The sequence below is a fragment of the Copadichromis virginalis genome, linkage group LG7, assembly GCF_057382275.1.
Source record: "Copadichromis virginalis isolate Kocher_CV1m ecotype Utaka linkage group LG7, C_Virginalis_male_GT1.1, whole genome shotgun sequence".
NCBI lineage: Eukaryota > Metazoa > Chordata > Actinopteri > Cichliformes > Cichlidae > Copadichromis > Copadichromis virginalis.
The window spans coordinates 57,627,251-57,649,625 of NC_140624.1; the positions used below are offsets into that span (position 1 = coordinate 57,627,251).

General features: G+C 42.3%; 2 protein-coding genes across 5 annotated transcripts in view; both read left to right on the forward strand.

Annotated features, from left to right (window-relative positions):
- The first annotated feature begins 726 nt into the window (after positions 1–726).
- Positions 727–18,272, forward strand: LOC146706289 (SEC14-like protein 2). The gene is made up of 12 exons (XM_085464434.1): positions 727–820; positions 1,427–1,502; positions 11,485–11,528; positions 12,408–12,470; positions 12,617–12,805; positions 12,885–12,980; positions 13,061–13,121; positions 13,205–13,288; positions 14,161–14,267; positions 14,361–14,500; positions 14,654–14,823; positions 15,875–18,272. The coding sequence occupies exons 1-12, from the start codon at positions 767–769 to the stop codon at positions 16,003–16,005; spliced, it is 1,215 nt and encodes a 404-aa protein (XP_085320560.1). The 5' UTR covers positions 727–766; the 3' UTR covers positions 16,006–18,272.
- Positions 18,273–19,154: 882 nt separating this feature from the next.
- LOC146706290 (metal transporter CNNM4-like) overlaps positions 19,155–22,375 on the forward strand; it is a 46,889-nt gene continuing 43,668 nt past the window's right edge. For 2 of the 4 annotated variants that reach the window (XM_085464433.1, XM_085464431.1), the window contains exon 1: positions 19,155–21,106. In XM_085464433.1, the coding sequence (XP_085320559.1) occupies positions 19,606–21,106 (1,501 nt within the window). In that variant the 5' untranslated portion in view covers positions 19,155–19,605. The remainder of the gene's footprint in view (positions 21,107–22,375) is intronic. The other 2 variants (XR_014921483.1, XM_085464432.1) reach the window with 1 other exon arrangement.

The window sequence follows — 22,375 nt, forward strand, 5'->3', positions numbered from 1 at the left end:
TGTGATGGTCAACAAAATCTAAAGCATTTTAGCAAAACTCCCAAATTACACTTATAGATCACATAAAACTACACAGTATAAATGAGACAATACTGTCCGATGACACAACACATGCCAAATAACAACAATAAAAAAGGCAGACTTGGTTAATAGAATAGAAGCGCATTCAGTCTGCACTAGCCTTAAACTGGTGGGGTTTTTTGCACTTTTTCTTGAAGGTAGCTATAGAATAAAAGCATTTTATCTCTGTTACTTTTATTGCATTATAACATATTACATAATTATTACATAATTATACAAACTTAATTCTTTAATTAAGTTTGTATAATTTTTAATGATTATCATTAAAAACATGGCGTATTATCAAATTTTATTGATCCCTGGGGGAAATGTACAAGCTACCCAGCAGTGTATGAAGCAAATCAAAGTAGCAACATTAAAAGGATTACACTGGTAAATGGGCATGCCCTGTATAATTAAGTGACAGGATTATTTGGGGGTTGCTCATTGTGCAGTAATGTGAGCCTTTTTGAATGCCTCCCCTGTAATCAGGTTTCACAAGGTGACAAAATATAAACAGATCTTTAAGCTAAAAGATGAAAGTCCACCTATTTGTGTGAGTGTTTGGTGTGTGGGCAGATCTCTGTGTAGGGATGGGTCGGTGTGTGTGTGAGGGGGTGTGGCTTTTTTACTATTCTATCTCAATTTCCCCCAAGTGCTGTTCATTCACATAGGCTGCTTCCATTAAACACACAAGGTCACAGAGATGAGTGGACGAATAGGAGACCTGAGCCCAAAGCAGGCTGAGATTTTAGCCGAGGTAAGACATTTACAATTAACGTTATGCAGATATATATGTTCAGTTGAATGGTTTAATTGTTCTTATCTATCAAATTGTTGTATCTGTGGGCTTGAGGTAGTGTCATATGCAGTAACTCATTGACACTGGTCTTTGGTCTCATCAAAATTGGTTGATATTATGCTGTGAGTTTACTGGGGTGTATCTTTTTTTTTTCCACACAACGAAACACACCACTTTATGTTAATGTCTTGTCTTGTAACATAAATTTAGGGTGGTGGGTTAAGCCTAGAGGAAAGTTTAACTATTCTCTTTTTGAATAAATTGAAACTACAAATAAATTAAAAAATCATTTTGTAGCTTGAACTGATGAGGCCAAGTTAGTACTTTTTGGGCCATTAACAGTCTTTATTATAAGTTGGGTATCTCCTGGTTGTAGTTTCATATATTTGTATGACCAACATATATTTGATTGCCTGTGATTGCACACTGTTATGTACAGACATGAGAGTGGTATCAAACCTCTCTTACTTTGCAATAAAGCGACCAAGTCTAATTTTGCAAATGTAAAACTGTTCCTTAAATAATAAAATAACTTTGTCTTCTCTCTGGTTCTCTCACTTCCAGTTTCGGGAGAGGATTCAGGACATCCTTCCAAGCTTGCCTGCGCAGCATGATCACTACCTCCTGCGCTGGCTCAGAGGTGAGACTTGCATTTATGTACAATACACACTGAAACCACCTGTTTATAGCAACAATCACCCAAGTCTAGAGTGACTAAAGACGAATGTAAAAAAAACAGAACCAGCTGGAAAAGATGAGTGACAATTAACAACAAAAAATCACGTGGAAAGGAGAGATCTTCGATTCAGTACACTAAATGTATGCCAGTCTCTCTTTTAAAGAGGCTGCCATATGTTTAATAAATCGGTTTTACTTTGACACATATTTCATATATGTTAGTGTTCTGTGTATTTACAAAATATTTCAATGAAAGTGCTTAAATATTGCCACTTACTGTTAATTTATTCTTCTGCCCTACTACAAGAATGACTTTGTCAATCCAATTACTTATCAGACTCCAACCCTGATACGAAGTGTGCATTCTCACTGTTCAGGTGTGTTGAGAAGCTGTAACTATCTTAAGATAAGAAAGATAAGATACTTAACGTTGAGTGAAACACAACAAACATATAACAAAATAAGTGGAAAGGTATGAGGGTCAATAAAAGTTAAAAACGAAACGTAAACCAAAGTAAATTGACTCAAATAAAATAAGGATGAAGTCGGATGCAAATATGAAATTATTTATTAAATAACAAAGTAAAATGTTTCAAAAATCAACAAAGGAAAAATCTGATTTCAAACGGCTTAATGAATATAAACAGCACATATCAGATGGCCCAGCGTAACAGAGGCCAGAGCATTGTGTTTGCATCTGTTCTCTGCTGTAACAGTGAGCAAAAAGATGATTCTCTGCTACCCAGACATGTTGTATTGTAAGGACTATTGGGTGACATATTAAAGATTTCCTGTATCAGTACTTGTGGCAGCTAACAGGCATAAAAGCTGTTAAAGACCCTCATATAGAGGCTAAACAACTAATAATGCTATAAATTAGAAGATTTCAGTAACAGGGGATATTTTTGCACAGAATGAAAGCTTGTGGTATACCACGAACTTTTCATGGCTGCCATTATACTCTACAAGTATACTGGCAGCCTTATAATGCCTGAGGCTACCTTCAGTCTCTGGTAAACTCTGATATTTAAAGCAGTTGAGTAGGAATAAACAAACAAACCTGTTCCGAACATGAAACTAAATCCAGTTTCAGTGCAAGAGTGTAGCCATACCAGAGATGGAGGGTTCAGTATCGGCAGAATACTTCTTTCAAGGGACTGATCTCATAAATATAACCTATGCGTTCATGTTGATTATCTATTATTGCCTACAAATTTGAGTTTTTCTTTTCTTTTTTGGGGGGGAGGGAATACTGCATTATATTAAATTTCATGCCTCTAACACAAGAGGGGCAAAACCTTTTACGTAGTAAGTTTATTGTGTCATTTTACTAAACGATCTGAATCTGAAGTGCGTGGTATAAAGACTCCAGACTTTTAATAAGGTGGTTTTAAATCGGTCTTCTTGTTAATTTCCACTGCCAGTGAAATAAAAGTCATTGAGTAATGCATTAAACATGTGAGCTTAGAATGAGGGAGAAGGCCTCCCTTTCTCTGAATAGCATTGGAATTGCTTCTATCTGATGCTGTGTTTAAGGGTCCAGTGAGACCTAAAAAGAAATCAAACCTGACTGGAGATAAAGAAACATAGTATTTTCACATGGGCTTATACTTGGAAGGAAGTTTACCATCCATCCATCCATCCATCTTCATCCGCTTTGTCCGGGGCCGGGTCGCGGGGGCAGCAGCCTAAGCAAAGAGGCCCAGACCTCCCTCTCCCCAGCCACCTCCTCCAGCTTATCTGGGGGAATACCAAGGCGTTCCCAGGCCAGCCGAGAGATATAATCTCTCCAGCGTGTCCTGGGTCTGCCCCGGGGCCTCCTCCCGGTGGGACATGCCTGGAACACCTCACCCAGGAGGCGCCCAGGGGGCATCCTTGTCAGATGCCCGAACCACCTCAGCTGGCTCCTTTCGATGTGGAGCAGCAGCTGCTCTACTCTGAGCCCCTCCCGAATGGCCGAACTTCTCACCCTATCTCTAAGGGAGAGGCCAGCCACCCTTTGGAGGAAGCTCATTTCTGCCGCTTGTATCCGCGATCTCGTTCTTTCGGTCACTACCCATAGCTCGTGGCCATAGGTGAGGGTAGGGACGTAGATCGACCGGTAAATTGAGAGCTTCGCTTTTACACTCAGCTCCCTCTTCACCACGACGGACCGGTGCAGCGTCCGCATTACTGCAGCTGCAGCCCCAATCCGTCTGTCGATCTCCGGCTCCCTTCTCCCATCACTCGCGAACAAGACCCCGAGATACTTGAACTCCTCCACTTGGGGCAGGAACTCATCCCCGACCCGGAGTGGGCACTCCACCCTTTTCCGGCTGAGAACCATGGCCTCAGATTTGGAGGTGCTGATCCTCATTCCCGCTGCTTCACACTCGGCTGCGAACCGTTCCAGTGCGAGCTGGAGGCCCTCACCCGATGAAGCCAACAGAACCACATCATCTGCAAAAATCAGAGATGAGATTCTGAGGCCACCAAAGCGAAAGCCCTCCGCCACTTGGCTGCGCCTAGAAATCCTGTCCATAAAAATTATGAACAGAACCGGAGACAAAGGGCAGCCCTGGGGCAGCCCATCACCCACCGGGAACGAGTCCGACTTATTGCCGGCAATGCGAACCAAGCTCTTGCAACGGTTGTATAGGGATCGAATGGCCCGTAGCAATGGGCCAGACACCCCATATTCCCGCAACACCTCCCACAGGACACCCCGAGGGACACGGTCGAATGCCTTCTCCAAGTCCACAAAACACATGTAGACTGGTTGGGCAAACTCCCATGCACCCTCAAGTATCCTGGAGAGGATAAAGAGCTGGTCCAGTGTTCCGCGACCAGGACGAAAACCGCATTGTTCCTCCTGTATCCGAGGTTCGACTAACGGACGAACTCTCCTTTCCAGCACCCTGGCATAGACTTTCCCAGGGAGGCTGAGGAGTGTGATCCCCCTGTAGTTGGAACACACCCTCCGGTCCCCTTTCTTAAAGATGGGGACCACCACCCCGGTCTGCCAGTCCACAGGTACTGCCCCTGATCTCCACGCAACATTGCAGAGGCGTGTCAACCAGGACAGCCCTACAACGTCCAGAGCCTTCAGGAACTCGGGGCAGACCTCATCAACACCAGGGGCTCTGCCACCAAGGAGTTGTTTAACTGCCTCAGTGACCTCGCCCCCGGAAATTGGCGGGTCATTCCCCTCATCCCCAGACTCTGCTTCCTCCTCGGAAGACGTGTCATTGGGATTAAGGAGATCCTCGAAGTATTCCTTCCACCGCCTGACAATTTTCTCAGTCGACGTCAGCAGCGCTCCGCCAGCACTATACACAGTGCAGGTAGAGCACCGCTTTCCCCTCCTGAGACGTCTGACGGTTTGCCAGAATCTCTTCGAGGCAGTCCGAAAGTCTTTTTCCATGGCCTCTCCGAACTCCTCCCACACCCAAGTTTTTGCTTCAGCCACTGTCCGAGCCGCATTCCGCTTGGCCTGTCGATACCTGTCGGCTGCCTCCGGAGTCCCACAGGCTAACCAAGCCCGATAGGACTCCTTCTTCAGCCTAGTGGCTCCCTTCACCTCTGGTGTCCACCATTTGGTTCGGGGATTACCACCACAGCAGGCACCAACCACCTTGCGGCCGCAGCTCAATGCAGCAGCTTCGGCAATGGAGACGCTGAACATGGTCCATTCGGACTCAATGTCCCCAGCCTCCCTCGGAATGCTGTTGAAGCTCTGCCGGAGGTGTGCGTTGAAGATCTTGCGGACTGGGGCCTCTGCTAGACGTTCCCAGCACACCCTCACTACGCGTTTAGGTGCACCAGGTCTGTCCAGCGTCTTCCCCCGCCACCTGATCCAACTCACCACCAGGTGGTGATCAGTTGACAGCTCAGCCCCTCTCTTTACCCGAGTGTCCAGAACATATGGTCGCAGATCTGCTGATACGATTACAAAATCGATCATCGACCTACGGCCTAGAGCGTCCTGGTGCCACGTGCACTTATGGACATTCCTATGTTCGAACAGGGTGTTCGTTATGGCCAAACTGTGATTAGCACAGAAGTCCAATAACAGAGCACCGCTCGGGTTCAGATCAGGGAGGCCGTTCCTCCCAATCACGCCCCTCCAGGTCTTGCTGTCGTTACCCACGTGAGCATTGAAGTCTCCCAGCAGGACAACAGAGTCTCCAGGTGGAGCACCCTCCAGCACCCCCCCCCCCCCCCCCCCCCCCCCCCCAGGGACTCTAAGAAGGCTGGGTACTCTGAACTGCCACTCGGCGCATAAGCGCAGATGACAGTCAGGACCCGTTCCCCGACCCTAAGGCGCAGGGAACAAACCCTCTCATCCACCGGGAAAAACCCCAACGTACTGGCAGCAAGCCGAGGGGATATTAGGATACCCACCCCAGCCCGCCGCCTCTCACCAGGGGCAACTCCAGACAGAGACAGAGTCCAGCCCCTCTCCAGGAGACTGGTTCCAGAGCCCAAGCCATGTGTAGAGGTGAGCCCGACTATATCTAGCCGGTACCTCTCAACCTCACGCACTAACTCAGGCTCCTTCCCCACCAGAGAGGTGACATTCCATGTCCCTATTGCCAGTCTTGGCAGCCGGGGGTCAGTCCGCCAGGGCCTCCGCTCCTGGCCGCCACCCAGCACACAATGCACCCGACCCCTATGGCGCCTCCTGCGGGTGGTGGGCCTGCGGGAGGATGGGCCCATGTCTCCTCTTCGGGCTGTGCCTGGCCGGGCCCCATGGACTAAGGCCCGGCCACCAGACGCTCGCCCTCGGGCACCCTCCCCGGGCCTGGCTCCAGGGCGAGGCCCCGGTGACCCTATCCCGGGCAGGGTAAACTGTTCCCTCGGTGTCCTTTTCATAAGGGTCTTATGAATCGCTCTTTGTCTGGTCCCTCACCCAGGGCCAATTTGCCATGGGAGACCCTACCAGGGGGCAAAAGCCCCCAGACAACATAGCCCCTGGGATCCCTAGGGGCTTTACTAACATACAAAAAATAATTAAAGATTTTATATAAAGGAAGTGGAGTAAATGAAGTAAACATAATTTAAATGTGTAAATATACCTACCTCATACAGTACTCGAGTAAATTCAATTATCGCAACTGATTATGTAAAGTGTAATAAATCAGAAATTAGAAGTAACTTCAGTTTTATTATGCTAACTTGTGTTTCCAGTTATTAAGGTTTAATGAATGGTGATGATTTTTATCCCCATCTATTCTTTCCATACAAGCAGAGCAGCTGCAGGAAGAGCTGATATACATCAGAAAACATTGTTGTTGTTGTTTTTAAAAAAAACAAAAAACAACCTTTTCTGGCTGCATTAACTGACTTTCCATTCTTTGGAAAGCCAGTTTATCGAATAACCTGTCAAATTAATATTACTGAATCATGGTTAGTGTTGGCTCAAACAAAAGAGGACCCTTCTATCATAGAAATGTATCAGGATAAATTCTGAATGTATTTATTTGCATGAATAGTCAATGAAAATGTGCCATATGTGCAGTTTTCACATATGGCACATATAATCATTTTAGATTTTTTTGTACATTGCAGTTGATTGGGTCATATTTATTTCAGTCAAACTGTTAATTTTCACATTTTCTGTTTCTACATTTTGAATCTAAATTTCAGATTGATGTAAAAATCAACCTGAAATTTGACCTCATTCACTCTGCATTCACTCTGAAAACTTCTAATCTGACATATTATTCTGTGGTTTGCATGTGACATTAGTTTCTGTTGATGAGTAACTTGTTCCATGTGTTAAACAGCCTGTAGCTCCTGGTACCCAAACACCAAGAAGCACTGCAGAATGAATGTAAACGTTTGTATACTTATAAATACTAAATTAATTAATTATTAAGCATTTACTTCAGTGATAAAGCACAGAGAGGGGGGGTTTACAGAGGGAATTCATTTGTTGTTGAACAAGTGCTCAGATGTTTCATTTTTGGGGAATAAAAAAGAAAGCTTACATGTTCTTTTGCCTACTAATGTTTAGATTAAACAGCTGATAGATGTAGCATATTGTCTGATTTGTAGTTAAATCGGGATTAACTGCATGGCACGTGTAATAAAAGATATTTAAACCTGCTCACATACTCCCAATGGGTATAAACTACCCAAAAAATCAAAATAAGACAGACAAAAAACAAAAAACCTTTTTAACCTACATATTTGAAGCATGGGTTCAGTTTGTATCAAAGACTGAAATGTTTTTTATTTCCTGTAATCTGATGGAAAACATGTATTAAAATGAAGTGCATTTACATGCTGTAGCTACAAATGTCACTCTTTTGTTTACCCTCCATTCCATGCAGCTCAAGAGGGAAAAACTGCCCAGAAAAACAGACATGAAACATGTTGTCCCGAAGACACTTGTGTTTTTAACAGAACTGCATTTTAAATTTCTTGTACTGATAAAAGCTGGAAAAGACTCACTGCTCACTGTTGCACTCTTTAACTGAAACATGATGCTCAAACTTGAAAAGACTTTCCGATAGAACATGTCTCCTCCAGCTTCTTAGCACAGACAGGCTACATGATGTATATAAAATATGGGCATGGATAAACCTGGACTCTTTCTAATGGCCAGCAGTGAGCCATTACTGAGTCAGACTCAAAAAAGTCTAAGCTATTGACTCATCAACTCTTGTGATCTGTGACCTCAGTAAACAGTTTGTGGTTTCAGTGGCTTACTGAACACATCATGATGTTTACTTTTAGTTCAAAGGGAGGATAAAGCACAGTGAAACTGACCATTGGGCTTGCAGTGTCCCTCTGTTTCTCAGTAAGATCCACTCAACTTTAATCATGACTGAGTTTAAACACCAAGATGCTGACAGTGAAAAATCTCAGCCTGAGTTCTCTGCTGCTCAGTTTTCTCCTGTGCTTTTCTCCTGTGCTTTAGTTGGTATTTGATGATGTAAAGACAAGAAATCAGTAATTAACTGTCCTGCTTTTGACTACTTGCATCTGTTCTGTGTCTGCTTCAAAAAGTTAACCATATATTTTATACTTGAACCAGAGCAGGATGATGCATTATGATGCATTCAGGGAAACAGCCCCCCCCCCCCCTTGAAAAAAACCCCTGTGAACTCAGTCATGCCATCTGTTGCCTCTCTTTCCGCTAGGCTAATGACCTACTGGCTGCCATCTTTACATGTGACCTGTTGTCTTATGTAATGTTTTAGCATTTAGTTAGATAAGCTTACCTTCCAAAAAAGTTGTGATATACTATTTTTATGTGAGATATAAAGTGGCATATATGGCATAACACTCTCTACTAAATTGCGGTGTAGTAACAACAATACCCTTTGTTTGTTTGTTTTTAATCAGGTTATTTATGAAAGCCTTAGTCGTCTTTCAGTTAATAATTGATTTCTTACCTATCAGTTTTGTCTGACAGTTTAAAGAGAATGAACATGGAGTCAATGCCATTCTCAGTGTAAATGTTTGTTTTCCACCACCACCACTCACAGAGGCTGAGCAGTTGGCTTCCACATTTGTGATAATGTTGGCAGCATCACATATGATCTTCACAGTGCAGAGAACACAAATTAGCATCCATTACTACAATGAAATAATTTGTTAGTTTGAAATGCTACAGGGAACTATGTACCTGTACATTAATGCTGTGGAAAGACTTCCTGTTCACATAGTCTCCTTCATTTACTGAAGGAGCAATGATTGGAATGTGAGTGCCATCTATACAGCCAATCACGCCTGGGAACCGTGAGAATAAATGTAAAATTTAAGTAGTAGTTCAAGTATCACCACATCATGAATTAAGTTTCGTTCATCCTGATACCTGCAATTTTGTGGAATCCCTCTTTGATAAATCTTGTGGGTCTATGACCGGGGAACACCACAAATGAGTACAGGAGACGTTTCAGTGCAACTGTAACATTCCTGACTGCCCGACAGACGGTAGCCTTGGAAACGTGCTCAGCGTCACCAATATTATACAGAAAGCTCCCGTTTGCAAAAAACCGAAGTGCAATACAAATAATATGTACAGAACTGAGAGAATGTCCGCGATGTGTCACATGAGCAATATTAGGCCTGAGGATGTTATTCAAATGAATTGTAGATTGTGCTGAAAAACGGTAACGTTCACACAGAAAATCATCAGGAAATGATAAAATGTCCAAACGCGCTCTAATCACTCTCTCCCGGCGGAGAGCTCTGCGGAGAATTTGGGCTTCAACATCTACTGGCTCTTCAAGGAAGGAGCACGCCATGTCTGACACTTCCTACTGTCAGGTTTCCGACAAAGAGGCGGAGAAAGTCAGGGTTAGTTGAAGTAAACCTGCTAGGGGGCAGGTTAGCTTCACAGAGTGTGTCGTCATAGTGAATCACTCAGAATTAATCTAAACTCGCTTTGTGAAACCGAAAACCCAGTTTTCGTTAACTCAGGGTATACTTACTCAGAGTTTGCACTAAACCGGCTTCCTGAAATAGGGCCCAGTTCTACAACAACCGCAGTCTGACACTGCATATTACCATCAAGGTCTAAATTCCCTCACTCCACACCACGCATGAATTGATTCCCTGAATCCAGGAGAACATCTGGATCTGAAAGCCTGTGATATGTTCTTGACAACCTCAAGAAAATGTCTCACAATTTTGCTTATTTCAATTTGATATGTATTTCAAAAATGGTAAATAAATCTTTGGTGAATTTGTTGATTAGGATTGCGTCCAAAAGTCACATTGTTACCTTTTTTATTATAATTTTTAAAATAATCTGACAAAGAAACTAACTAAAAGACACACAACACCAATTAATTTCCCTGTTGAAGCTAATAATAGGGTAAAATGTTTGAAAGAAGACACTTTTCTAGCAAAAGTCAGCTCTGACTATTTCAGATCTTTCTGAACAGAGAGCACAAATGCTCAGAAACAGTGTTTTCTTGGTTGGAGATACTGTTACGGCATTTTGAATGGTAAATGGCCTGTATTTGTATAGCGCTTTTCTAGTCCCTAAGGACCCCAAAGCGCTTTACACAACCTGTCATCCACCCATTCACACACACATTCACACACTGGTGATGGCAAGCTACAATGTAGCCACAGCCACCCTGGGGCGCACTGACAGAGGCGAGGCTGCCGGACACTGGCGCCACCGGGCCCTCTGACCACCACCAGTAGGCAACGGGTGAAGTGTCTTGCCCAAGGACACAACGACCGAGACTGTCCAAGCCGGGGCTCGAACCGGCAACCTTCCGATTACAAGGCGAACTCCCAACTCTTGAGCCACGATCAGTGACTTAGGTGATTTATGCTCTGATCAATAATGCAGGGCCCTGTCTGTTCACTCAGCTGTTTAAAGGTCCATAGTTCAGAGGGACTCAGATAAACGGGGTCTCTGTGTCTGCAGTTCAATATTTGTGTTAACCTTGGCCAGTCTCTTTGCTTGAGTAAAAAAAAAAAAAAGTATCATAAGGTTTCTGTTTTATGATCATCAGATATTGTTGATGGTCTTTTAAGTTTACTTTCCTCTTCTGTATGCAATCATGATCAATCTACTTAAAGGGCTAATTATTTGTATTAAAATGTTTAATATTGCTTGGATAGTATCATGGCTAACTTTTTAAGGATTCTTTTTGAAAACATTTTTTTCTTTATCTTTTGGTGGTGATTTGTTGAGATGTTTGAGAAAAAAGGGGAGGGTGAAGAAAGATTTCTTTTCAGGTGTCCTATAGTTTTCCATTTAAAAAGTAATAAACTGGCAACCACAAACCAAATTAAAAAAAAAAAAAAAAACTATAAAGGAAGAAATGTATTTTCTTTGTTCTTAGTTAAAATAGGTATTTTATTTTCCCAGAAGATGGTGTCTTCTCATAGTGTCTCACAGTAACCTGGCATTTCAGTGTTACAGAAGTGGCGTTGTCAGTTTGATTGTATGTGTCTAATGTGGGATTTTTTTCTTTTCTTTTTTCCAGCCCGTAGCTTCAATGTTCACAAAGCTGAAAGCATGATCAGGAAGGTAAGCTCTGTGTTGTTCAGACGGTGAGAGCCTGTTTGCTCTTCAAGTACCCAACTAACACCCAACACGTATTTCTACCTGGTGCTGCTTTTCAAATCTCTGTACTAAATGTATTAAATCCATTAAAACTGTATTTACCTTTTAGATATTACATAAAATGACGAGTTTATATAACACAGTGCAATGTTAAAGATTAATCCAGTGTTTGATTTGTGGCCCTCTTTCTAGGGAATTTAGTTAGTGACTCTTTTCATGTTCAAGGACAAAGTAATATAGGACAATGTATAGTAAAGTAAATTCATGGAATTAATGGATCAGACTTTATGCCTATAGTTTTAGGGAACCTAGTGCACATATTTCCAGCTATATATCTTTTCAGAATTCACAGTTTAAAATAATCCTCATTGTGATTGGCTGAGTGATAAAGTGATAAAGGCACAGGTGAGTTGGGCTTATGAAATACACCACCAGAACTGTGTAGTTGAGATGATCATATTAGTGATATCTGCTCTCACTGACATCAAACAAATCCAAGAGTGGAAAAACTTAGTGAAAGCAGAATGTTTAGAACAGTCTGAGGGCAGAGCATTGGGCTCACAGAGGTTACTTAATGGACTCTTTGTCTGAAATTCTAGACATATTTAATATAAGCAGCCAACCATTGTAACAGTATATACTGTGTATATGAAACAGAAAATAAAGTAAAGCATGAAAAAAGCTTCTTCCATTTCAAAACATGAAATCATTTCTAGAATAATAGCTATAGAGTGTCTTTGACAGCTGGAGCATTTGTGGGGAAACACATTACTCTGTGTTTGCCTGGTTTTTGTAAGCTTTAGTCTTTAACTTACCCAGCCTTGTTGTCTTCGACCTCTGCAGCATGTGGTGTTTAGGGAACAGATGAAAGTAGACACCATCCTATCTGACTGGAAACCTCCAGAGGTAACCTACTGCATTTTCTTTTTAGCTAATATTTGTGAAAAAGTAGTCTGAACTGAGGATGAAGGGGACTGTTGTTAAATGAGCAGTCTTTCAGACTCTTTAGTTTTTGAAGGTCACATTTTTTTCTTTATGAATCCATCTCTCAGGTGATTGAGAAGTATGTATCTGGAGGGATGTGTGGCTATGACCGTGAGGGAAGTCCAGTCTGGTACGATGTGATTGGCCCTCTAGATCCTAAAGGTCTGCTGATGTCAGCCACCAAACAGGACTTCCTGAAGACTAAGATCCAAAACACAGAGATGCTACGGCAGGAATGTCAAAAACAGTCTGAAAAGGTCAGCCAGGAGTTCTCTGTTCTTCCCTTTCCACTCCTCTCTGCTCGTCTCTTCTAATGTTACTGTGTCTCTCTCTCAGTTGGGGAAGTACATTGAATCCATCACTCTAATCTATGACTGTGAAGGACTTGGATTGAAGCACATTTGGAAACCTGCTATTGAGACCTATGGAGAGGTTTGTTATCAGCTTTTGTAACAATCACCCACTCATACACACGAAACATCTATGTGTCATTACTGCTTTCGGCCATGTAGATCCTCGCCATGTTTGAAGACAACTATCCTGAAGGCTTGAAGAGGGTGTTTCTCATCAAAGGTACATAAGACCATTTGTCTGCATATTTGATTTCCATGTTCTGTTTCAGAATTTTGGTTGATAATTTGTATCTTTTGCTGCAGCGCCCAAAATGTTTCCTGTGGCCTACAACCTGATCAAACACTTTCTGTGTGAGGAAACACGGCGCAAGATCATTGTTTTAGGAAGTAAGACAACTTTTCTTTATCCCAGTGTTTTCTGAGTCTTTACTTGATCTTGATGCTAACATTAGCATGCTGAAGTAACAAAGTACTTGCAAAAAGCAGAAACGGGATTCTGAGACCACCCATGTGAAAGCCTTCCATTACTTGGCTACGTCTAGAAATTCTGTCCATAAAAATTACAAACAGAATGGATGACAAAGGGCAGCCCTGGCGGAGATCATCATGAACTTATCGCTGGCTATGCGGACCAAGCTCTTGCAATGTTTCTATAAGGACTGAATGACCACAGGTCTGGTGATACAATTATGAAATCGATCATCGACCTACTGCCTAGAGCTTCCTGGTGCCATGTGGACCACCATGTTTTAACTTATGCTAAAACATGGTTTTTGTTTTGGAGAAACTGTGGTTTGCACAGAAATCCAACAATAAAACACAGCTTGGGTTCAGATCCAGGAGGCCATTCCTCCCAATTATGCCTCTCACCCAGGGCAACTCTAGACTAACACAGAGTCCATCCCGGCTCCAGGAGACTGGTTCTAGAGCCCAAGCCGTGCGTTGAGGTGAGCCCAACTATATCTCATGAGGATGAGCTGGGACGAATCTCTGGTGGGCTCCTTCCCCGCCAGAGAGTTGACATCCCATGTCCCAATTTTGGTAGCTGGGGATCGATCCACCAGGGCTTCTGTGCTACCTGGCACACATTGCACCTGACCCCTATGGTCAATATGCAGTCTTTCTTATATTTACTATTTAGAGTTTATAATTTTACTCTTTTCATCTACACGAATGTCAACCTATAAAGGAACTAAGGTCATGAAACAAAGCAGTCTTATTAAACTAAAAAGTTTTAAATTACAATATTGTGTTTACAGGTAACTGGCAAGAAGTGCTACGTGAACATATTGACCCAGATCAGCTTCCAGTGGTGTATGGAGGAACTCTGACTGACCCAGATGGAGACCCCCACTGCAGAACCATGGTGAGAACAGAGGGAAAGACTGATTAAATACAATGCTGTTCCTCTAAAATTGGAGACTAAAGTGATGCGTGTTTTTGTGTATTGTGGTTGCAGATCAATTTTGGTGGTACAGTTCCCAAGTCCTACTATGTGCAGGATTCAGTGAAGGTTCAGTATAACAAAAGTGTGACCATCAGCCGTGGCTCTGTCATCCAGCTGGAGTTTGATGTTCCTGCAGCCAGCAGCCTCCTGAGGTACAGCAGGTTTATTCTGTGTTCTGAGAACAATGAATCACTGACTTGTAGTGTGTGTTTGTGGTGATTTAGTGATATAGACTTTAAAATTAAATTAAATAAAAAAAAAATACTAAAGCTGCCACTCATGATGAATTCATTATTGCTTGTCAGGTGGCAGTTTGCCAGTGATGGAGCAGATATTGGGTTTGGAGTGTACAAGAGGACTAAAGAGGGCAGCCAACAGAAGATAGCTGACATGCAGCAAGTTCTACCCAGCGAGCGCTACAATGCACACTTGGTCCCTGAAGATAGCTGCCTCACCTGTCCTGAGCCCGGAGTCTGTAAGTAACTCACAGCTGTGTGTACAGGTACTTTTGCAGTAATGTCTGCAAAATTAGTCTGTAACAATGAAAATTGCTCATTTCATTTTGCTTCCAATGCGCCAGACTTTCTTGTTATTTTTTCTTTAAGTGGACTTGAGCAACAGTCCTCCAGCTTTCTAAAGATCTTTCAAACTCTATTCAAAGACCGTTTATATAGGAATCCTTTTTGTTTGTTTGTTGAGGCACTTTAACAATTGACATGTGAATCATTTAAGCATATTCAAGGCTCCTAACTCAATGGACATAACGGATAACTTAAATTCAATTTTAAATTGTAACTTTACGTACCTCGTTACTAGCAGCCTGTTGTAAAAACACAAAGCACATAATTTATTCCCTTTTCCTTAGCTAAATGTCAGACTGCCTTTCAAACCACCAAAGATAACAGTTTAATAGGCATACAATAGTACTTTTGCACTAACAAGGTGATTCCCAAAGAGCTATTGGCCAAAAACTTGGCATATCTCAACATTGTATGCAGTGGGTCCTTAGAAAATGTGAGGAAACTGTCAAGTGGAGGACAAAAGAAAATGTGGCAGACCTAAAAAAATTACCTACAGCAGATGAGAAGTTGAGGTATACCAAATTACATAAAAACTGGACTGAAAATCAAGTGCCAATAAATGTTATGTAGTGATGACTCCAGATGTGAAATTTTGGTTTAAATTGTCATTGATATCAGGACAGAGGTACAACAGTGAGTGTCTTACAGTCATAATACAGTGAAGGCTCTCGCTAATCCAGTATGACCTTTATGTGAAAGCAGTGAGGGATCATCTGGACAGAGAATGTAGCAAAAGGCTAGCTCTTCTTTGGATGCTATAGGGTGTTCACATATTCAGAATCAACAAAATTCTTATTAAAACACAACCTGTCACATTTATAGAGTGATTTAGAAGTGTAGCTGTAACGCGGTGATTTCCCTTGTGGGATCAATAAAGTATTTTATGCGTTTACAGGATGATAGCTTTTCTTAGCTGTTAGTGACTGTATCCTTTGCTTTGTGCAGATGTGCTGTGTTTTGATAACAGCTACAGCATCCTTCAGTCCAAGAAAGTGAGATACAAGGTTGAAGTTATTCCACCGGCAGATGTTCTGATGCAATATCCACGCAGCAGTGGTGATGGAAGGCTACAGTGAGGACACCCACAGCTGAGAGGACACAGTTCTGATCTTTGTTACTAGTTAGCTATGTCATCCCATCGGGGCTAAATTACCTCCACTTCTTCCACTGCGTTCAGTATGTATGAATTCATGATACACACATGCATACATTTGTTGTAATTTTATTACGAAGTGACTTAAAACCAGGCTGAATTTGGGAGTCACAGCTGAATCTGCAGCTTTCTTTATCTTTATAGAACTTTTCACTGATTAAAACTTGAAGTTTACCTGACTAATTGCTAAACAACCCATGATAGCTGATTCTACTGGTCACTTTGAATCAGCAAAAAAGATGTTTTTGTATACATCTGATTCATTTTGAGCTCTATTTTTGGCATCTACCCCCTCTCAAGGGAATTATCGCTGGGGGGGGGGGGGTTCAGCCCTGTAGTCTGTGAGTTAAGCTTGTGAGGGAAGTTAAACAAAATATCTAAATCATCAATCAATATATATTTCTCAATCAAACGCTAAATCATGAGATCATTTCTGAACATGTATTTACACATACATTTAGGACACTGTACACATTATAATTAAACACTGTTAGGTGTGTTTGGCTTGTAGTTAATGTAACAGATGAGTTACTTTAATTGGAGAGCTTTCCACAGACTTCTGAAGGTTTACTTCAGCATCTTTTAGTGGTAGCTTTAGCTAGTATTGAGTGGTACATACAGTATTATTAAGGGAAATATTAAACAAATTGAGAGAAATAACAGGGTTGGTTTGCCCACGGTGTAATGTAGCCATTGTTTTCCACTGCAAAGAAGAACCATTCAGAACAACAGTAACAAAAAGAAATGTTTACTTTATACAGCATTTCAAACCAGAACCACAATTAACTGTACAAGCTCATCATTTAATACTGAAGGACCACATTTGTAAAGATTTACTGTGTTCTAGTAATTTTTGTAATTAATATGGTAATATATTAGTAAGATGTTCATATATACGTGCTTTGTGAAATATAGTATAATATAAGTGCTTTGTATAAGTGCGTCAGTTTGGGATGGATACAAGAAAAAAAAGCCCTTAAGTTTTAAAAGGCCCACAACATCATGTTTTTGTTGCCATATTTGTCTCTTTATAGTCATCCTGTCTGTGTAGATGTGTTCAGCTCCTTGTGGTAGTTTTGCATCTTGTACATAGTTTCTCTGTCTTAATATTGACATGTTTTGTTTTTGTAATCTGGGCCTGTTCTATGAAGAGAGTTGAACATATCCAGGGTGTCTTTTTGTAATCTGGATTCATCCACTAACCTGGTTATTAGCTGGTTATCAGCTTGTACATTTCATTATTTTTTAAAAGAGAGTTTTAGGTTTTATTCTGCTGCCTGGATTGTTATTAGCTGTTTGAGAGCAGGTAAAGAATAAATATAAAAATTGAATTCAAATGAATGCTTAGAGCTGGAATTTGGAACATATCCTGCTCAACAACAGTACAATTTACCATGGCAATATACCCTCATAAGAAGCTAACTACCTTCATGATACAAAACACGCCAGGATTAACCAGTGGAAATATGGTTTAAGAGGTTAAGTAATACAAACTTCCGTGTTAGAGAAAACACACTGTAAAGTAATACAGTATTACAAGTGTGCATTTTAGGCACTTTGGTGGGTAAGATTGGAACAGAGCTACTACATTTAAAAAAAAGTTTAGCCTATTTGAAAGAAAGGTGTCATAAATGTAGACTGTGTAAATTAACCAACTTAGCAATATCACAATTCTATCTTTTAGACATGTGAGAATAATGGATTGTAACTGACTATTTCTTTAAATTTATATTTAAAAGATAGTGTTAATTTTTCACCTATAGACTCAGTTGTGTTTAACAGCCTAAGAGTAAAAAAAGAAAAGAAAAATAACACCAGAACGTAATGGGTAGGCTTAGTTTATGTGCCAATTGCATATAAAGTCCACAAGTACAAATAGTTTTTCTGGTACAAACATGCACAGAGGCAAAACAGTCAAATTACTTTCTGGGGCTATTTATCAAATCAAATTCTGAAGTTTTGTTTGATAAGTGTACCTCCACTCTGCTCAAACTGGATAATAATGGCCTTTAAAATTACTGATTGCTGCACTATAATCTCTTGAAATTAAAGATGTACATAATTATAATTGATCCACAATCTAAAGAAGCATGACGTCATGATGTAAAATGATGCTGGTTTATTTCTTAATCATTGGAAACTCTGTCATTGTGGAATTTTAATAAATACATTTTTATTCATAAATACAAACCTTTTGTACTGTTTTTTATTACAGTATCCCTTATGTTCAAGCACATGCAAGTGTGGTATTACAGAAACACATAATAATCAGTATGTGACTGCAAACTTTCAGCTTTAATTCTGTTTGTTTAACAAATACTTTAGATTAGACACTGTTGGGGAATTACATACATTTTTTTTACATAGTCTCTCATTTTCTGAAGCGTCAGTGACTGCCTGAAGTCTAGAAGCCATAGACATCACCATGAAATCAAACCATGTGAAAGGAACAAACGTTCATTTCGTTTTAAAATTCGCATGCTGTGACTAAAGAAAAATGTCTGTGTCTGTGCACATCGCTTTAAAAGAGGAAATCGGTCAGAATGCTTCGTAATGTGTTCAGTTAGGGTTGTTCCCTGGACCCAGGCATCGGCAATACAAAATAACAACAAATAAACACAAAAAGACTCACATAAAGAGACAAAATAGACAAAATGGCACGGAGACAAGACGATATGATAACCATTGTATTTGTATTAATTTTGGCACGCTCGGCCCCTCAAAAATAATTTTACCTCAGACCTAAGTACAGTTTTGATAAGTGGTGTGGCCACTGGGTGACGCTACAGGAAAGGACTTTTAACGTTATTGGCTTATTACATAACAGCTAATTAGCGAATATTAGGATCTAATAATAAATAAAGATGGCTAATAAACACTGCACTGGGAAAAAAATCCGTGACAATGCAGTGATGCAGTAATGTAATAGTCAACCTCGGAAATTATTAGGCTTTTCCACATCTTAACTGAACTGATACAGACAGCTTATGTAATTATTATCATTATACAAACGGGCTATATCCTGGCTCCACAGAGTTTGTCTCTCAGGAAATAAATAAACGTCCCCTGCATCTAGCATCCCTGGCCGGGCATCGTGCCAGCGGGATGCAGGCTGGTGCAGGATGAGGATGGAGGGCGGGGGGATGTACACAGATGCCATGTGCCTTTACATAACCGCAACTGGCTTTGGATACAATTGGATGAGAAATCGGTGGCCAGGGACAGCAGCAGCAGCGTCCGTCCTGCTGTGTGCCGCAGTGCCCCGAGCCCAGCGGGGAGTAACGTGGCCGGGCACTGAGGCGGGGGGAGTGTGAGTGTTGCTGCAGAAAAATGATAGCGAAGCGTCACCAGGAGCGTGTGTGACCTGCAAGGAGCGTGAGTGTGTTTGTTTATCAGCTCTACATGTCGCTGTCCGGCAGTCGGTGTTAATGTGTGTATGTGTGTATGTGTCCGTGTATGAGTGAGCGTATGTGAGAGATAGCGGGAATGGGGGGAGAGGGAGGAGCTGCTTGGACATGAGTAAATGACGTCAGCTCCCAGGTCGCCGAGCACAGAAACAAACATGGCGACAGAATGGAGTGGACAGCAGGGTTACATTCTCACCGTGGTTATCTGTCTGTGGAGCGGTCGGACAGAGTTGGTGGCAGCCGCTGGGCCCGGTGTCAGCGGTGGAAGGGGAGGCGGCGGCGGAGGCGGTGGGAGTCAGGTGCTCGGCATGAGGCTAGAGAGGAGCAACAAGCCGGCCAGCACCACTGACGAGGGTGTCATCCAGGTGACCGAGGAGAGCTCCGTGCAGCTCCGGTTTTACGGGGTCCAGCTTCACTCGGGCGCCTGGTCTGAGATCCAGTTCACAGAGGTCAAGAAGGAGGAGGAGGAGGAGGAGAAGGGGACGGTGGTGGCGGCGGCCCGGGGCGGCAGCGGCATGATGGACGCGCTCGATAAAACTTGTGCGGATTTCACGCAGGACATCACCGTCGGGAACTTCATAAACGTGAGCAGCCGGGGCACGTCGGGACTGCTCAACGTGCACATTAAGCCGCTGCGCAAACGCGACCAGAAGAAAGAATACGCTCTGTGCACGTTGAGCACGGACGGCAGGTGGGTGCAGCTGGGGGACAGCGATGGCCGGATGCTGGTGGTGGAGGAGAAGAAGTCGCTGCTACCCATGTGGCTGCAGGTCATCATGATCTCGTGCCTGCTGGTCCTCTCGGGCATGTTCAGCGGGTTGAACCTGGGGCTCATGGCGCTGGACCCCATGGAGCTGCGGATCGTTCAGAGCTGCGGCACCGACAAGGAGAAGAAATATGCGAGGAAAATCGAACCGATCCGCAGCAAAGGCAACTATCTCCTATGCTCGCTTCTCCTGGGTAACGTTTTGGTGAACACCACCCTCACCATCCTCCTCGATGACCTCATCGGGTCAGGTCTGGGCGCCGTGGTCGCCTCTACAATTGGCATTGTCATATTTGGGGAGATCGTCCCCCAGGCGCTGTGCTCGCGTCACGGGTTGGCTGTGGGAGCAAACACGATCCTGGTCACAAAGTTCTTCATGTTCCTTACCTTTCCTCTGTCCTTTCCCGTCAGCAAGCTGTTGGATTTCCTGCTGGGACAGGAGATCGGCACTGTGTACAACAGAGAGAAGTTGGTGGAGATGCTTAAAGTGACAGAGCCTTATAATGACCTGGTCAAAGAGGAGCTTAACATGATCCAGGGAGCCCTGGAGCTCAGGACCAAAACTGTGGAGGATGTGATGACTCCCATAGCCAACTGCTTTATGATCCAGGCAGATGCTGTGCTGGACTTCAACACTATGTCAGAGATCATGGAGAGCGGATACACGCGCATACCCGTGTATGATGAGGAGCGGTCCAACATCGTGGACATCCTGTATGTGAAGGACTTGGCCTTCGTGGACCCGGACGACTGCACAAACCTAAAGACCATCACCAAGTTCTATAACCACCCTGTGCACTTTGTGTTTCATGACACAAAGCTGGATGCCATGCTGGAGGAGTTCAAGAAAGGTGGGTGTGCATTGACATAATCTAACACCTGATGATGTTTTGTTCTGAAAATCTGCAACCTTCATATCACCAGGGACCTAAACCTGTGTGAGCTCGACAGCCCCCCCTCTCTCTGTTCACCAGCACTATTGATTAGTGGAACACCACAGCCTACACACACACACAAAGCACATTTCATCATCGGGGCACATGTTGTACTACTCTTATAAGGGGTCAGGGTTGAGCTTTTAACCTGCACACACCTGATAAGGCTGTCATGAGGGCAGTGTATGTTTATGCATTCACTTATTAAAGATTGGAGAGCTTTAATTGTCCCATGCACAACAATACAACTAGCATAGCTGCAGTATAAAATTGAAACCCAATATGAAAAGGAATAAAAAGAAACTAGACAAACACTTATTTGGATAAACTGTCATATAAATGACAGTTTATTAAAAAAAATCCATAATATGTTTCTAACATGTGAAATAAGAAGTGCATCTAAGTTAATGTTATCATTGTGTCTGCTGAATATTTCTTTCATTAATCAAGTGATTAAGTCAAACATAAGGCCTAGATTAGTGGCTACGTGGCTGTTGGCCGTTTGGTGCCACTGGCTGATTTTGCAGGGTACAAAAATTAGCAGTAAGGTACATACATACATTTTTCACTGTATGTGGAAAAAAAGTAGTATCAAGAGATAACGAGATTAGCTGTGGTCCACCCACCCAATTTCTGAAATGCTTTTCTAATTCGGTGCACATCTGAATATTTGATAGTTTTCCCTTCATCCTAGTGACCAAAATACTACCCAGAGCTTAAACCACAATAAGATGGTTACAGTCAATGTGCGCTGCTGGTGGTCTGTTTGATATCCTAGCATTTTTTTTGTAATGATGTTAGCCTGGCTCAGTGTGGAAAAAGTTATTGACCACATAAAGCTAATCTGAGAATCTAATTGAGCTTTATGTGGTGAGGGTGACACCCCCAAAGTGTTGGGTCATAAAATTGCTTAGCAATATCTTGAACCCGCAGTTCACACTGATGTAAAGAAATGCAGCAACTTGCAGTTCAGACCTAAGAAAAAGTTATCTTTTCTATTATTTTTGTTTGAAAAACATTAACAATTAATTTCTAGAAAAACTGCTGATCTTGTCCTTTTCAGTGTCAGATAAGAAGTAGGGCAGCATTTACTTTTCTTATCAGTAAATACGCATATTTAGATCATTAATGGCAATTCATTTTTGCCTTCGAATAATTCAGTATACACTCTTCAGCCACTTGGAA

Coding starts and splice junctions, on each gene's coding strand:
- LOC146706289 (XM_085464434.1), top strand. CDS start 767: ATGAGTGGACGAATAGGAGACCTGAGCCCAAAGCAGGCTGAGATTTTA. Junction 11,529..12,407: donor CTGAAAGCATGATCAGGAAG/GTAAGCTCTGTG, acceptor CGACCTCTGCAG/CATGTGGTGTTTAGGGAACA. Junction 14,501..14,653: donor GCAGCCAGCAGCCTCCTGAG/GTACAGCAGGTT, acceptor ATTGCTTGTCAG/GTGGCAGTTTGCCAGTGATG.